The sequence below is a fragment of the Typopeltis vanoorti genome, chromosome 6 (assembly GCF_054136105.1).
Source record: "Typopeltis vanoorti isolate ZY-2024b chromosome 6, IOZ_Tvanoo_1.0, whole genome shotgun sequence".
Classification (NCBI taxonomy): Eukaryota; Metazoa; Arthropoda; class Arachnida; order Uropygi; family Thelyphonidae; genus Typopeltis; species Typopeltis vanoorti.
In genome coordinates, this window is record NC_143554.1 from 88,379,286 (window position 1) to 88,398,301 (window position 19,016).

Consider the following 19,016-nt stretch of genomic DNA (forward strand, 5'->3'; position numbering starts at 1 on the left):
CACACACACACACCGTGCTATCTCAGTTATCTGACTTCAAATAACCAAACCTCAATTAACCATCCCTTAAATGGATTAATGTGTTAATTCACTTCTAGTAGATTGCTTTGTAATTGTATTGTCATTTAATAGTACTTCCAGTTATCTGACCAGTAAATGGATTTTTTAATTCAACTGGATAATTGTGCAATTGCTGTCTATGCACACGTTTTTACAACTATATATATTGTGTGAATTCCATCGACAGGGCCAGAAACCTACCAAACAGTAGTACTCTTTAAGAGCGCTAACAGTTATGTAATTCAGTTCCCTTACTCTAAGGGAACTGAATTATCAAACTACTTTTTTTTTTAAGCCACTTCAGGCTTATGATAGTAATTGTCTACTGGATGATGAGATGCAGCATCTTTTTTTAACTAAAAATTTTTACTAGTTACAGATTAAGAGGTGTGATAAGTGCATTTTTTTCCTAATTCTTTCTGTCACATCTTAAATCTCATGCAGCCTGTAATGTCAAGTATCCAAGACTTTTCCTACATATATGTATACATGTCCATAGGAACAATCTGTGATCTGGTGGGATAATTAAAAAAATAAAAGTTAACGTGCATTTGGAGCATTTGTGCAATGTTAGTAACGAGACATGGACTTAATAAGAGGTCTGAAAATAGAAACATTGAACTAAGTATAAGTTGAGATAAAAGTATTTGTCACATAAAAGAAATTAGGAAATCAGTTTGTTTCAGCACAAGCAGATTAGTCATTCATTCTTCTTCTTCTTATTATTATTATTACATGACACCTACAAGGAGTCCAAAGACTCATCGGAGGGCGCCTACTCTACAACTCTCTCCACCACTCAATCCACCAACTACAACGAACTGCATCATCTACACTAACAGCATCTACTGCCCACCACTACTAGTATTTTCACAGACAATCACAAACATCCATGCCCATGGCAGGATTTGAACCTGCAGCCTTTTGGCTGCAGAGTGGATACACGAACCACTCAGCCAACTAGACCAGCATGGCATTCATCAGACAAAATGAATGGACTGTAACTGACAGTAAATTTGGCCATTTAGTAGTAACCTTATAGTCCTTTCTCCTAACAAAATATTTTTCATTGAAAATATTCTCTTAGTTAAGTAAATAAAAAAAATCCATAATTTAAATGAATATTATTTTTATAACTTTTTCATAATTTTTAAATTTGTTAATTTGTTTGTAAATAGGTTGCACAAGAGAACCCATTGGAGTAGTTATTTGTCATGGCTACTCAAGACAAATTAACTCGTATTGCTATAGTTAACAATGACAAATGCAAGCCAAAACGTTGCAAACAAGAATGTAAGAAGTGCTGTCCTGTTGTCAGAATGGGTAAGACTGTTTTGAATATTTGTTTAGATTTTATTTTGTATATATATGTATAGATGATGGTGGCTGCTTGGTGTCGCACTGATTAGATTGTCGGCTTGTCGAGAGCTCCTGAAAAGATTAGTAGTATTTTGTATTAACATTGGCAATTTTACTAGAATTTTAAGTAGTATTGTTTGCTTTTTGTTTCTTGGTGTGTCTGTGCAATTTTTGTGTGTTTTCTTTTATTTTAATTATTATTTTTAAGATAAGATAGCGTACATATGGCACCGATAAAGAAAAAATGGCGGCCAGGTCACCATGTTTGTTTAAGAGTTTTGATGTAAACAAATTTATGCAATGTGCTGTCTGTGAGATATAAGCTTTGTGAAGAGTGGTGGGAGTCTGGTTAGAGGGTGATAGTGGAGTTAATATGTGCAGAAAGTGTAAGGAGAATGAGGATCTCAAGCGTGTTTCGGGTGGCGAGAGTGATATCGTTAACGATAGTCAGAATGTAGAAAATGGTGGTGTGATAAAGAATTGCGTGGTAGGTGTGAGAGCGTCGTTGAAAGTGTAAATGAAGGTAGAAATACAGAACGAATGGATGATTTGATTGATAATGAAAATGGTGTGATAAATGCGAGTAGTGAAATTGCGCGTTTGAATGGAGCAATACACAGAGCAAAAAGGCAACTGTAGTGTATGGAAAAATGTGTGCTAAACGTACCGAATAATAACCGGCGAAAGTCTGTGACGACAAATAATAGAATGTTCGTAAACGTCAATAAAATGAAGGAACAAGTGTTGTATGGGGATTCGCTATTAAGAGGTGTGATAGTTGAGAGTTTGACAAAGTCGTGCCAGCCGAGTGCGAACATAAAGGACGTCAGTGAATCTATTCGAGTGCAAAAACAGAGGGTGAAAGAGATGATAATCGTGGCAGGAACTAATGATTTGAAAGAGGACAAAATGGAAATGATAGAGGATGTGAGGGAATTACTTGAGGTAGCAAAAGAGAAGAGTGAGAGAGTTAGGATGGTGAGTATTTTACTGCGGTATGACAGTGAAGTGTTTAGAAGGAGGGCCATAATTGCCAATGACTTTATATGTGGGTTATGCATGGAGAGTAGTGTGGAATTTGTGGATGTGTGGAATGAGTTCAATTGGCAAAAGGACTTATATAAGATGGATGGGTTACATTTGAATGCAGTTGGTGTATGGAGGCTTGAAAAAGTGTTGATGAATGATGTGGAAGTGGATGTACAGACTCAGGGAAACTAGATTTATTAAGAGGGGGGGAAGTAGATATGCAGACTTTAGGGAGGCAGTTGAGTGTATGAATGAGTATATTATGCCCGAGCGAGTACGAAGGATAACAAATCAGAATGGGATAGTTAGTATAAGGCATCAAAGTAGGGATGGGACAAATGGGCTTCTGCAATTCATGTACACTAATGCCAGGAGTATTAGAACAAGAAGGAAGAGTTTTTGGCCTTGGTTGGCACTTCCAGGCCACGGGTTGTTGGTATTAGTGAAACATGGCTGACAGAAAATGAGAAAGCTAGTGGGATTGAATGCGACGTGGTATAGCGTGTTCAGGAGTGACAGGGTGAATAAAAACGGGGGAGGAGTGTTATTGATGATAGCTGATGAGTTGCAGCCAAGGAGTATAGAAGTTGAACTGCAAGATAGAGAAAAGAGCACATTTGAGGCTGTTTGGTGTGACATAGAATCTAGCAGAGCAAAATATACAATTGAGTGCTGCTATAGACTGGGTGCTGGAATAGATGGTGGGGATAGTATGCATAGGCAAATAGAAGAAATGAGTGGAAAGAGGGTAATTATTATGGGTGATTTCAATTATGGTAACATTGACTGGAAAGAGGAGAGGGCACATGGGAAGAAGGAATTGGATTTTATGTGGTTATTAAGGTTATTAAAATACCAGGGGGCAGAGAGTGCTTGACCTAGTAATTGCAACTGAGAATGTGGCTGTAACGAACATGACCCATGTTGCCACCAATTGGTGAGAGTGACCATAAGGTCATGACTTGGGAGGTGGCTAAAGGAATGGAATTTACAATTAAGACAGGGTACATGTGGAATTACTGGGCTGGTAAGTATGACAAGCTTAGGTGTGTGCTTGGCTCAGTGCCATGGCATGTAAAATTGCAAGGGTTGGATGTTGATAGTGCATGGGAGGTGGTTAAGAAGTGTTTGCAGGAGGCAATGGTTGACTGTATACCAAGAGTCTGAATACTAAATCAAGTAGGGGTTAAATGGATGAATAACACTATTAAGCTTGAGCTGCAAGAAAAGAACCAATTGTGGAGGGAATTTAAGGAGAAAGGTGACTAGCAGGTGCAGGAACAGTATAAAGCTCAGGCCAGGATGGTAACAAGGGTGGTAAGAAAAGCAAAAGCGGATTACAAAAGAAAATTGGCCATGCAGGCTAAAGAGAATCCCAAAACAGTTTTTTCAATATGTTGCAAGTAAAAGAAAAAATGTTCATGTTAGAATGATCTTAAAAAATGCTGAGGGTAGGGAGGTAACCGAATCAGTCGATATAGTGGAATTACTGAGCGAGCATTTTGCAAGAGTATATCATCATGGTGGTGACTTTGCAGGAATGGAAGAACCAACAGCTTATACTGGAATTGTGATGAATGAAGTAGAGGTAACTAGTCTATTACAGAACCTCAATGTCAATACATCTGTGGGATTGAATGGTATACCAGCTCGTGTCGTACGTGAAGCAGCTAAAGAATTGTCAGTGCCCTTGACCATTTTGTTTAATTTGAGCCTCGGGTCTGGGTCAGTCCCAAGGGGGTGGAAAGAGGGGAAAATAGTTCCGCTGCATAAAGATGGTTCCAAGGCTGCTGTTGAAAATTACCGGCCCATCAGCATAACAGGAATCATTATCAAGGTCTTGGAGAAAATAGTCAAGAGGAAAATACAAGATTGGATAGAAGAAAATGGGATACTGTATCGGGGACAGCATGGTTTTGTGAAGGGTAGGTCATGCCTCAGTAACTTGCTCACGTATTATAACACAGTGACGGCTGAACTGGATAAGGGTAATGAGTTTACAGTGATTCTACTGGACCTTGCTAAGTCCTTTGACAGGATACCACATGGAATTCTAATCAGTAAATTGCAGCATATGGGGATGGATATAGGGTTGGTGAGATGGATTGGAGGGTGGTTGATGGAGAGATATCAAAGAGTGGTTTATTCAGGAGTAGAGTCCACAAGACGGCCTGTGACTAGTGGTGTGCCACAAGGATCTGTTCTTGGACCACTGCTGTTTAATTTGTTCATTAATGATATAGGAAAGGATCTGAGAGGAACAGTTCATTTGTTTGCAGATGATGATGCAAAGTTGGGTAGGGCAATAGTGAATGCAGATGACGTCAAAATTTTGCAAGACGATTTGGATAGATTGGAGGTCTGGGCTAAGGAGAATGGATGTCAATTTAATGTGGGAAAATGTAAGGTTTTACATTTTGGGGTGAAAAGATTAGCAGCAGTTTACTACATTGGTGGAACTGTACTCCAGGAAATTGATGAGGCACGAGATTTAGGAGTGTTGGTGGATAAGGAGTTGAAGTTTAGGGGACACATTGCAAAAGTGGCCAAATCAGCTCATCAAATCACTTGGTTGCTGAAGAATACATTGACAAGCAGAGACAAGCAGGTTATTATTCCTCTGTATCGAGCCTTGATAAGACCCCATCTCGACTACTGTGCCCAGATTTGGTCACCTAGGTTTCTTCTTGATGGGGAGGAGGTGGAGAGGATCCAGAGGCGAGTGACCAAGATGATAGCAGGTCTGCAGAATGAACCTTATGAGAACAGGTTGAGGATTTGTGGGTTGCAAAAATTGGTTGGTAGGCGGAGGAGGGGAGATATGATTGAGACATTCAAATTACTGAAGGTTTCTATGAAATTAATTCAGAAGATATTTTTGAGAACAGGGCTGGTTGTGGGAGGACTAGGGGACATCCATGGAAACTGGGCAAAAGTGTGGTTAGTAAAGGTGTTAGAGCTGAGTTCTTTACTTTTAGAGTGGTGAATGAGTGGAATGCCCTCTCAGAGTCTGTGGTGGATGCTGTGACAGTGAATGAGTTTTAGGCGAGGTATGATAGATACTGTATGAATGTCGAATAGTTGTGATGAATATGATTTGGGGCCTCCCTCGATGAGTCTAATGACTCCTTGGAGTTGCCCGTAATAATAATAGATTTTTTTTTTTTTTTTTTTTTTTTTTTTTTTTTTGGGCATTACTATTTCCTTACTGATGAACATGAAAAACTCTTGAAAATGAGATATTTCAGAATGAAATGTTATAATTGAATACTAAAGTCTTGAAGCAAATTGTGTACTTTTTTATTATTATTATTTTTTTTTTTTGTGATCTGTTTTGTAGACCTATAGGTCTGGTTTCAGTAAGAAAGTAATAGATTTCTTACTGAAAATCAGTAAGATGCTATGCATATAGCATCTGATATAATTTCAGTTAATGTTGCATTTTGTAGCTGGTCAAAAACATTGGTACAGTGTTTAGTAAAACACATTCTCTTGCTATGCGAGCAGTGAGATATCTGTGTGAACAACTGATAGGCTGCCTCATCTCAGTTTTTCACATAATATGTGAGAATCAGGAACATTTGTGTATTAATTTGTATACAGATCTGTAAGATCACATTAAATTCATGAAATATTTACAATTTAGTGATAGGAGCACTGCAAAACGTTTCAAGTGTGTGCGTGTGTGTGTATCAGAATCAGAGTGGTGGTTGCCAGTTGCTTTCTTTATGAGGTATTGTGTATTTTTAATACATTTCAGGAGACAACCTATTAACTGATATTTTTATCAGTTAATAGGTTGTGTTTTTTTGGAGTACCATCCATTGTAGGGGAAAACTTCAAAACCAATCTTCCTCAGCCTGATACTTGCATTTTTTTTGTATGGTATCTAGTGAGGCACAGTAATCTAACTTTCATGCTCACTAAATGATACCCATGTGACCCATTGTTTGCCTGAACCAAAGAGAAAAGGAAATCATTTTGATCTAACTAGGCAAAATGCATTGAGGAAACTTTTAAAAAGTTAAGAATGACTTTAAAAAGCTGTTTTAGTGGCTGGAGCATTGAAACAAGTGCAGACTTGCAGGCAGGGAAATTTACCTCCCCCTTCCAGATTATAGGTATATTGTGGTTTTACATTTTTGTGCTATACTTTCTTGATCATCTAAGTCCTCTTTCTTTCTGAGTGTTAAATTTCCATTTTCTGTATTATATAGTTGTGAAACTTAACTGCAAGTATGAGGACACTTAGTTTGAAAGGTCTGTAAAAGGTTAAAAATCAGGTGGCTAATTAATAATCTTGCATTTAAGTTAGATAAAAATTTTCTTCAAAACTTTTAATATTGCTTATTTAAAAACTGTCCATAGAATAATGCATGATTTAAGGATAATGCATGAATGGTTTAAGATTGAATACATTTTTAAGTGCAGTTATTGTTTAAATGACAACTTATTCAGTTTGATAATTTATTTGCATATTGCAGGAAAACTGTGTATTGAAGTTACACCAAATGATAAGATTGCCAGGATATCAGAGGAACTTTGTATAGGATGTGGTATTTGTGTAAAGGTAAATACTTTTTTAAATTATGACAAACATTAATCCCACATTTGAATTTTGGAGTGGCCATTAGTTTTATGCTGGAGAATGTAAATGATGTGACTATTACACATATTGCAGAGCAATATCCAGTGAATTCTGTCATATTGGATATGTCAGAACAGTTCTTAGGAGTATGTTCACAGTGATCTCTCAATCATCCATTTGCACTGTCAGTATAGTTTGCTTGTCAGTTAACTGAGTCTACAGTAAAACGAAATCTACAGTTATATAATGCTCTTCATATAATGAAGTCAGTCAGGTGACATAACTATTTGGGGGGAAGACTAGTTAACCAGTCTTCTTATAGATCAGTTTGTATTTTAGTGAAACAAAATGGAACAAAACAAAAATGAAACAAAATTATCCTTTAAAATAACTTCTTCAAAATGGTGATGAGAAAACAATGTGAAATCTTACTTTCCAAACACTTTCCCCTCTTACATTTTCTTAGTTACAAGAAACATCTGTCTTCTGCAGATTGTCTCCTTTCATTTGGAAGTATGTGTGTTTTGGGAAACCATTAGTTTTTTTTTTTTTATATAAGCCTATATATTACCAACTGTTGTGTAAAGGCCTCTCCCATTGCAGGAGGGTTGGGTCTACTTCTCTCATAGTGACCCATTCCATCTTGCGAGAGTGTTTATACAGCTGTATGAATGAATGAAAGTATGAAGGTGAAAGACAATCACAAACATCCATGTTTGTGATTGTTGAACCTGCAGTCTTTTGGCTGGAGAGCAGATACATTAACCACTCAGCCAACCAGTCCGGCCTTGGTTTGGTTTACATTACTTTAAAAATGTTTACATTATTCATAAAGGTTACTGCTGTAAATGCTTAAATCATGGAAATCTCCCTTGTTGTTCTATTAAGCAAGTACAGGTAACCCTTGTATGACGTGGATATTAGGTTCCATAGAAATACCGCATTATATAAATCGTGCTATGCAAGACTTAGATAACATATTCCAAAATCTTTTTTTTTTTTTTTATTATATAAACAACAATGACATATCTAACAAAAACAATATTTTTATTTAATTCAGGTAATTCATATAAGTTAAGAAAACATAAATTATGAGACAAATGCATAGTATAAAATTATAAAAATTACGAATTGTACATAAACTTCATTGCACACAATGCATAAATGTTTTAGACACAATAAAACGAAATGCATATTTTAATCATCATTGCTGTCTTCAGAAATAACATTTCATACATGTTCTTTATTTACGAGTGGCTGGACGTCGTCAACACTTGAAATCTCTCGGACATCGTTTGTATAATTCTCATTGCATACTTCGGCTGGTTTAGTTATCAAGAGGTCAGTAATAAGACCTTGCTTACCACTATGCTGCAATTTTTTATTATGTTCATAATATGGCGCTAAACAAATATCCAATTGTCTTGTGAATTTTCCCGAGTGCTCCATTAAGGGATCATTATCCGAAAAATAACTTCTTAACCTTCTTGCCAAGTCCAATCCTTCTGCTAATTTCTTTAACGGATTCATCACAATCAAAATCTTTTGCAGAACTTTCCCTGCCATTTGGTTCAACATCATCTGTTAATACCGGTTCCTCCTAATTTAAATCTATTTCCCCATCAATTAATTCACTGATTTCATTTTCAACCATATCGCAAAAGCCCTGTAAGTGGCCATAACTATTAAAATAAAATTTTTACTAAAAAAGTATTACATATTGTATGTAACTCACCAGAAAATAAAGTGCTCAGCTTGAGATTAACACACTTATGATTTTTATTGCGCTTTCCTGGCAAAAAACGAAGACAACTTTCAACAATAAACACTTTTAATCTTGAATTACATGTGCATCTTTTGAGTCCCAATTCCTCACATTGTAGCATTTGACTTTGCTTGATATAGTTATCTCTCACTATAGCATGCTCATAAAGACTAAGAATAGCTTGTTACAGCAAATTTCCTTTAGAATAGCATTGTGCCTATGATCTTTGGTTAGAACTTTTTTGGTATGTTTTGGTTTATCTGGTGACTGCAGTGCCTTCACAAAGCTGCATTTCATGCAGCCACAGTTTTATGTAACATTTTATGAATTGTAGGATGAGTAGGTTATAGCTGTCCAGATGCAGTTTGATTTTTTTTTTTTTCTGGATTGCATTCAACCTCAGCATCTAGGCTCTTCCAGGTATTATTCAGAATGTTACTGGTCTATAAATTTTCTGTGTCATTTACAGAAACACAAAGAAGACACAACATAAGTAAAGGAAGGGTCAAGGAAGCAGAAACTGGTGAAAAAAATGATATCATGATATATGACAATTCCATGAACAGAGGATAGTGGATGAGAAAGTAAGAAACTTTCCTGGGGATGAAGATTTATGGTATTACTGAAGCAATATACAAGCAACAGCAGAACAAGTGGGTGATATGTGTTTGGTCAGAATCGATAATTTGAAAGGTGAAAAATATGCTATGAGAGAAGATATGAAAGTTTTTGAGTGAAGTTTTGAGTAAAAAAAAAAAAAAAATAAAAGGATGATAGTATGTGGCCACAGCATGACAGTAGTGAGCTAAGAAGAGTTATGATTGCAGATAATTTAAGTAGATTGTTTAGGAGAATGGTGACCAGTATATAAATGTGTGGGGATGACGTCAAAAGGATTTGTACATGCAAGATGGATTGTAGAACAGCTTTGGTGTCAGAAAAGTGAATGTGAATTGTTAGGGAAAGTAGTTATGTCTGGATGGTTGTATGAAAGCATGTATGCATGCATTCACTTAAGCTGTAGAAACTGAGTGTAATGCAAAGAGAGAGAATGATAACTTGTTAAGGATGACCCCAGGAAATGTGGTACTAGTTTCCTCAATAAAGAAAAGTGTAAATTGTGGAAATAGGGAAGGGAAAGATTTGATTTAAGATTCAACTCATCAGACAGGTAGTCAATTATCATGTATATACAATAATGCCATCAGGAATAAAGGCAAGGAGTTCTTAGCATTGGTAGACATTAGTGAGACCTGGCTGACAGGATATTTTTACAGGAATAGAATGTGATGAGTTCAATGTTTTTCAGGAAAGAATTGTGGGAGAGGAGCTTGTAATGATAGCGGAGTAATGAAATACAACCAGAGTAGAAATATCTAGTGGTGGTGGTAGTATGAGTAATGCAGGTTTGAGGCTGTTTGGTGAGAGATAGAAGTTAACAGGATAGAATACACAATTGGCTGCTACATCGAAGATTATCTGAAGAGGACTGTGAACTGGATCGACATCTTAGAGAGACAAAGACTATCATTATGAATGATTTTAGCTATGCGAATATAGACTGAAGGGAGGAGAAATCAAGCAAGATGGTAAAAAATTAATTTACAGAATTACTCATGGATAACTACCTTAACAGTGCCTTAAATACAAGAATATTGGATCTAGTATTAGCATCTGAGAATATGTCTGTCAACGAGTTGATATGCTTTCAATTGATGATAGTAGTCATGCAGTTTTGACTTGGAAGGTGGTATTTATGTAAAAGTTTTGACTAAGAAAAGACGTGGAACTGGGTGGCACTCATAATAAACTGAGATGGCAGCCTCATCAGTACCTTGGCATGGGAAACTGCATGGTAAAGTAATCAACAGTTCATGGGAATTACTCAGCAGAATCTAATCAATCTCATTGGAATTAAACGGATGAATAGCAAGAGCTGCATAAGAGGATATAGTGGATCCTCTTTTCATACATCACAAAAGAGCAGGCTAGAAAAGTTCATGACAGTGGTGTGGAAGGCAAAATCAGACTATGAAAAGCCAAACGGAAAATAAAATAAAAAAAAATTATATATAGCAGGTATAATGAAGGGTGACAATGGAAATATAACCTTAGTGCAGATAGTAGAAAAGTGTCAGATATGCAAGAAATAGTTGGGGGTTGTTTAGTTCACTATAGTAAAATATATATTCCAGACTGACTCATTAGCTCTGGGAGCCGAGGAGAAACTGGATGAAAGAATAGAAGTAGATAAATTACAAGTACTAAAGCTGTTACAAGAGCTTTTACTTGACTCATATACAGCAGCTGGAATGCATGAGATAATTGCATTGGTGCTGATGGAATATGCAAGTGTTAGCATTGTTCCTAATCTGGTTGTTCAGCTTGAGCCTTAGCACATGCAAGATTCCTGATGAGTAGAAGGAAAGCAAGATAATTCCATTATAAAAGGATAGAACTAAGACTGATGTAGTGAAATTATAGGCTGATTAGTTTATCTGGCATGATCATCAAGATATTGGAAAGTATGATTAAGGATCACATCCAAAGCTAGGCAGGCAACAGTAAGATCATCTGTAGAGGACAGCATGGTCTTCCTTTACATGATGTCTGCTTGTATCCCCCCCCCCTCCCCTTGGGCTTCATAATGCTACTGTTTTAAAAATTCATTGTACAACTGTAGTTCTGCAGACATTGTTTTTTAGACTCATGTTTACATGAATTTATGCACATGCTTCCTAAAACTTATATAATTCAGTGTTCATCATCATCAAATTCCTGCCATGTACCCTCAAGGGGTGTACAGGATATGATAGTACTACATGAAAAAAATTACATCATTATTAATTTCCTATCTACAATTTTCCTCCAAATCAGTCTGTTACTTGTCAAGACTCCAACATTATCAGATCTAATTCAGTGTTCTAAGTATTAAAAGCAGATTACACACACACACACACACACGTGTGTGTGTATATAAATAACTATCTGTATGCCATGCAAAGCTCAATCAATATAGAAGCCTTTAGTTGGAAAGATGTGAATAATCTTTATCAGACTTTTCAGTTGAAGATGAGTTAGCCAGTCTCATATAGAGGCGCAGGGTTTTACCTCATGTAAAGTTGGGTTTTTCATCTTGCAATACACGGCCATAGCACACAGTTCAGCCAAAATTAAACACCCTATTATAGGCAATAACAGGTTTCTAATAAGCCAGGTTATTTGGCCGTGACAGGCATTGAACCTAACATGAAAGGGAAGATAAGATTTTTTTTTCTCCAATAATGATTTTGTATACTTGAGTTTGCATTCACTTCTGAAAGCTGTTCAGCTTTGGTTCTTCTTAAAACTCTTGTACCCTTTTCAACCTAATACTAATATTTATTCTGCTTAAAACGAAATGAAAATGTTGATCAATGTTTTAAACCTCCTGCATGCAGTTTGTTTATATTCTAATTATATTAGATTTCTGGGTGTCCACACAACATACATAGCATGGTTCTGTCAAGGTTAGTTGTGGGAACTTGGGGCTGATATTGAAAAAGAAAAAAAAAAGCTACAATTTTGAAATAAACAACTTTAATCATATTAAAATCTGAAGATAATTTTAATGTAATTAAAGCTGTTCATTTAATTACTAAAAGAGAGAGAGAGAATCCATGTGTTCTGAACCAGCATGAAAATATCACTGTCAATTCTTGCATCTTCTTGTGATTTTTGCATGTCTTTATACTGGAACATGGCATTAGTAATAACTAGTCTATGTCCTGAACAAAAATCAAAGTAAATGGCTTCATTAACCCTGTTCTTTTCTTCAAATTTTCCCAAAACATTTCTTAAATTAAACTTAAAAGTGAAAACAAAGTTTACACATGTATCTTCATTACTAGGCTACTTGTATATAAAAGCTAATGACCTCACATTAAAGTTTACATTTGGATTAAGAATTAAACAAGAATATAATATCTTGACAAGTTTAATTTATAACCAAGTAAAAACTTTTCTGTATGGTTTATTAATTTTCCTCTTTGCTGTTCAGATCTCATATGTTTTGCCTTCATTAGCTGACTTTTTATGACTTGAGAAGCCTTTTGGTTGGAAATAATAATTTGAAAAATTCTTCCATAGTAGAACCTTGTGTGTATTCATAGACATATATATAATGTCTCATTGTCTATTTGCATATTCTGAAATATGTATTTGAAATTGCCTGCCATTTAAGAAATTTATATTTGTGTTTAGTGTTGAATACTATAACTACTTAAATCCTTTCTGTGATTTGCTGTTGCATATTTATTATTTAGTAATATCTCACCATCCTCAGAGGCTCCTCTCTTGGGAGTACATGGTTAGTGGCCACGGGGTCCCGAGCTGAGCATGACATTGCTTCCACTTGTGTCAGGTTCTTTCTATATTCTTTTCTATATGGCCTCACTGCTGACTCTTGCTTACTTCGACCCCGAGGGTGTCTCTTCTTTTCCCAACTTCTACTCTAGTCTAGCTGGTAGAGGGCAGCAGCTCTCTCTAGAAGGGGGGGGGGGGGCAGCTACCAGCCCAGCAAACCAAGGTGGCATCTCTTGGCACAGAGAGGAAAAGAAGGTGCACATTGGAATGGATACAATAGCAGGAAATAGAATGCTTCAAGGGCTGATGTTCCTCCCAATCAAACCTCTAAAAGAGACTTAAAACAAGATCGTCAGAGAATCAAAATTGCAACATCGAATGTGAGAACAATGAACAGATGTGTAAAATTAGAAAATCTTAAACAAGAAATGGACAAAGGAAAAATAGATGTTGTAGGACTCTGTGAAGTCAGATAGGAAGGAATAGGTGATTTTTATAGTGATGAAGTAAGAGTAATTTACAAGAACTAATTAAGGAAGAAAAAAGAAAAGACCATATGATTATAGTGGGATACTGGAATGGAGTTGTGGGAGAAGAAGAGGAGAGGAATATAGTAGGAAGATATGGAAAATCACTCCATTATATAGAGAGCAATTACTAATTTATATTAAATTGTATCAATTTTGTGCACGGAGTTCACTGATTAAGCTTAAGAATACTTCCAAGATTTTAAAGGTCAAGTCACTTCTCCAAGAATTGCAAACTCAAGAAATGTTTACTCGATTTTGTTATTTTATTTTTTTTGGTTGTTGACGTGTTTATTCATTTTATGGAGTTTTGAATTTGACATATATTCGGTACTATATCTTAAAAACAAAAAGTGGTAGCCTGAATGACAAATTGAGAAGGGAAACAGAAAGAAGTAGAAAAGATTGGCTTAAAAAACAATGTGAAGAAATGGAAAATTATGATAGAGTGGGAAAGTATGATCTTTTGTATGAAAAAGCAAAAAGCATGAATCACAAGAGAAATGGAATTCGAGCTAGAGGCATAGAAAATAAGACTGGGAAAATCATAACTGAAGAAGATAAAATCCTAATGAGATAGAATGAATACATTGAAGATCTGTATGACAAGGAAAATAGACCAAATGAGTTGCTATTAGAATGTATAAAGAAGATAAATGAAGATGATCTAGGCCCAGAGATTTTGAAGACAGAAGTAGAAATGACATTAAAGGACTAAAATGTGGAAAGACAGAAGGAATAGATGAAATACCTGCAGAATTCCTGAAACAACTTCAGAAGAAAGGAACTGAAGAAATAACCAAAATAAAAAGGCTTATTGTTCTAAAACCTGCAAGGATTTTAGAACAATAAGCCTCATTTCCTATACATCAAAAATACTTATGAGAATCCTGACACGGAGAATTGCATCTTATGTGGAAGAATTTCTTGGAGAAGATCGGTTTGGTTTCAGGAAGGGTAGGGGAACAAGAGATATGATTGGAACTGTTATGAATGATAAGTGAAAGAAGTCTGAAAGTGAATAAAGAAGTTAATATATGTTATAAAGATTTTGAAAAAAGCTGACTTTATAAAATGGGATAAGATGGTGGAAATAATAGAAAAGATTGGTATGGATTGGAAAGACAGAAGGCTAATTATTTCACTATATATATGGGACAAACTGCCATGGTGAGAGACATATATGGTACAACAGAACTAGGTATCATTGGATGAGAAGTAAGACAAAGCTGTTCTCTGTCACCGGTTTTGTTTAACATGTATTCCGAAGCAATGTTAAAAGAAGTACTGGAGAATTCAAAAGAAGGAATAAAGATTGGAGATAGACAGATATTTGCAATACAATATGCAGATGACAAGGCATTATTATCAAATACTGAAACAGGACTACAACATCTGTTGAACAGATACTGGAATCCTGTATCAATTATGGAATGATAATTAACACAAGAAAAACAAAGGTAATGAAAATAGCAAGATCCAAATAAATGGGGAAAAATTGGATCAAGTAAAAACATTTAAATATCTAGGAAGTGTGACTAGCAGTGATGGAAGATGTAAAAGTGATATAAAAGCAAGAATAGCAATGGGAAGAGATGCCTTTAATAGAAAATAGAATTTATTCAGAAGTAAAATGGACAGAAACCCAAAGAAAAGACTAATAAAATATATGTGGAGTGTTGCTTTGAAGAAAGAAGAAATTAAGATTTTGGAAAGCTTTGAGATGTGGATTTGGAGAAGGATGGAAAAAATCAAATGGACAGATAAAATAACAAATGAAGAGGTCTTACAAAGAATAGAAGAAGAACAAAGTCTGTCAAAGAGGATAAAAAGAAGAAAGAGAAAGTCGATCGGACATATTCTGAGAGGAAATGAAATCATCAGAGATGCCATTGAAGGAAGAATAGATGGGGAAAAAAAGACCCAGTGGAAGAGTAAGGAAAGTAATACTAGATGACATGCTGAATGGAGACAGATACACATCCTTGAAAGAGAAGACTCAGAACAGAAGAGAGTGGAATGGAAGTTTTTGCTACTAAGAGAAGAACCACCTGCTCAATTGCAGAATACTTAAGTAGAGAGAGAATATCTCACCTGTTTCAGTCTTTATCTTATTAATGACAGTTGTGTCCACATGGTACTCTAAGTCATTTGCTGGTTTCCCTTTTTCATTGATACTTAGTTTGATGGTGCCTATTATCAAGTTCTGTTGAGTTTATTCCCATAGTTGACATTTTCAATGTTCACCCTGTTCTGGCAAAAACAGTAGTCTTGTTTAATTGGAGGATGCTCCATTCTAGCATGACATTTCCTCATGTACCATCATTTTTGTTTGTGGTTTAATTAACAATTTGTTCAGCAAAATCCTGAATTGCTAGCCTATCCTCATTAATACCCAATAACATTGGGTCAAAAGCCCTGATTGGTTCTGTGCATTCCTTACAGGGTGTAGAGGTCTTCTCTCAGTTATCTAGCTTTGATTCTTAAGCAATCCCTTGATTATTTGTCTTAAAGTAAAAAATCTGGTTTGGGAATGCTTGTGTGACGTGCATCGAGATTGCTTATCATCATTTTCAGTGGTTTTCTCTAGTATGCTTTCATGAATATTTTGGGGAATATCTCTCATTCTTTCTTATTTCTCTCTCTCTCTTTACGGATTGTTAAAATAGGACCACTGTTATTCCAATCATCTGAGACTTAACTTGCCATAGCTCCGAATTGTGTTGTACAGCTTCTGGAAAACTTATCTGCATTTAAGCTTTTTGTATTAGTATCACCTTCTCCAGCTGCATTTCCTTCCACATTAGTGCTTTTTTAATGGATATTTTCTATAACAGTTCAGTTGCTGTCTTGTAGTTATTTTTTTGTAGTTATTATCAAATCTCCAGAATATCTTCAAAATTATATCACCATTTTGATTTACATTGCCTTTATAATGTCTGATTCCATTTCTGTGCTTTGTAACCTTTTTCAAAACATTATGCAACTTTCATATTTCTCTTTTGTATTCTTTCCAAAATTTTCCAATTCAATTTTTTAACTATTTTTTAGACATTGCTTTCTACTCCTCTGTATATTTCTTAGTTCCTCTGCTAGCTTCCTCTTTTCCATTGATCCTTTTTGTATCAGTGTTGTCTAGTTTCATTTCTGCTGATGTTTTGGCTGACTCTGGTGTTCATTCTTTTGAGAAACCAGTGTACATCTTTAATATTCACTTTGGATTCTCAACAGGAGAGGAGGATTTGTATACCTATAGTTTTATCCAGAATGTTTTTTTATTATTATTATTATATACCACCTCCTGAGGAGTCCAAAGACTCATCGAGGGAGGGCACCTACTCTACAACTCTTCGTCTCCACCACCCATAACTACCTTCACATACACCAACGTCATCTATCGCCAACCACCACTAGTATTTTCAAAGACAATCACAAACATCCATACTCACGGCAGGATTCGAATCTGCAGCCTTTTGGCTGGAGAGAGGATATGCTAACCACTCAGCCAACCAGGCTGGCATTGTAAAATCTATAATTATGTTTTAATTAGTTTATTTGAGCTTCAATCAATGCACAGTACAGTTTGGCAGTTAGCTCTAAAATTTTTAGTTCATTTTTGTTTGTTTAGTAGATGTTTGTTAATGGTCTACATTACAGATTAGAACCTCTAGTTCCTTTAGGATATGTGAAGGTCTGTTGACATATAGGCTTCAATTAAAATTTTATTGCATGTTGTTAAGTTCTGACTTCTTTTGTAAATATATCTCATTAGTACCTACTTCCCCCTCCCCTCAGTTTTGTGTCATACTGTAAAATCTATAGGAAACAGTATGGGCTGATGACTTGTTGAGCACATCGAATTTTATTAGTATGATATTATGTGTTCCTTCAATATGTTATTCTGATTTTTGAACTGTATCTTTTTTTTATTTTCTTTAGAAATGTCCATTTGAAGCTATTTCCATTATTAATCTTCCAAGTAACTTGGAGAAGGATACAACTCATAGATATAGTCAAAATTCCTTTAAACTACATAGGTAAGTTTGAATGTTGACATTCTCAAGTTATTATGCATATTACAGTAAACTTTCACTATAGCAAACTTGTAGAAACCTCAGGCTAAGTTCATTATAGTGAATTTCTGAATAGTATTTTGTCCATGGGGATTTTACCAGACTTTTTTTTTTTTTTTTATAGTATTTTGTTTGCTTTAGTATGTATTGATGTATAATATGACATTTGATATGATACAAAGAAATGAAAATAGGCTAAAATAGTTGTATTTTTGTGTAGTAGTATATACCTTCATATATCTTTGATAATAATATATCACAACAGTTGCATTAAAATAGGTTTTTTTTTTTTTTTTTGTCACAGCAACAATTTACTTATTTTTTGAAATTCAAGAAGGAAAGAAATTAATGAACTTGTTTTAATTATGACAAAGTCTGTGGACACTGATTTTTTTACCTTGATTTATGAATTTACATAGTAGTTAGGAGCACTGACCTTATATAATATTGGGTTGTTGCAAATGAAATGGCCGTTGAATGACGGTCAGGTTTCTACTGGTTGCTGAAGAAAGCAAGCGCTGAGGTATATGCAAATTTTTTATGTCATGTGACAGCATTACATGTGGGTGATGCAATTGTAGTATTTGTTTCATTCAACAAACATTGAACATTGAATAGTACTGACATCAAGTCAATCATGGAACCCAGTCGATTAAGGTTGCTATATCTTTACGAGTTCAAATTGGGAAATTCTGCAGCGGCTGCAGTAAAAAACATCTATAAAGCATTCGGTGGAGGAACAACTAATGAGAGATCCACTCAACATTGGTTTGCAAAATTTCGCTCAGGAGATTTGAGGCTACAAAACGAACTCCGTGGCCATTGTCCTTCCTCCATTGATTTGAATGAATTAAAGGATTTAATTGAATCAGATCCACGACAAACTGTATGAGAGATCGCCCAGATACTAAATGTACACTTCTCAACTGTTTCATGGCACTTGGCAATAATAGGAAAAGTAAGGAAGCTCGACAAGTGGGTGCCTCACGAACTCACTGATGAAAACAAAGCACGCCGTTTGGAAGTGTGCTCTTCTCTCTTAAGTAAAGAAGAAAGGTTCCTGTAACGAATCATGACTGTGGATGTTCTACGACAATCGCACACGTACACATGAAACGGTAAATGCAGCTCGATATTGTACAGATATTCGGCAAATGCATGACAAATTGTGCCTTAAGCAACCAGCACTTGTGAATAGACATGAAGTCCTATTGCTTCAGGATAACACCTGACCATGTATGGCAGTGTCAATCATACAACAAATCAACAAT

At 35.5% G+C, this 19,016-nt stretch overlaps 1 protein-coding gene across 1 annotated transcript in view; it reads left to right on the forward strand.

The window, feature by feature from the left end:
- Window positions 1–19,016, forward strand: part of pix (ATP-binding cassette sub-family E member 1 pix) — a 164,315-nt gene that overhangs the window by 21,972 nt on the left and 123,327 nt on the right. Inside the window, exons 2-4 of the mRNA XM_090395004.1 lie at window positions 1,239–1,383; window positions 6,933–7,018; window positions 17,612–17,709. Coding sequence (XP_090251130.1) covers window positions 1,275–1,383; window positions 6,933–7,018; window positions 17,612–17,709 — 293 coding nt within the window. The 5' untranslated portion in view covers window positions 1,239–1,274. The remainder of the gene's footprint in view (window positions 1–1,238; window positions 1,384–6,932; window positions 7,019–17,611; window positions 17,710–19,016) is intronic.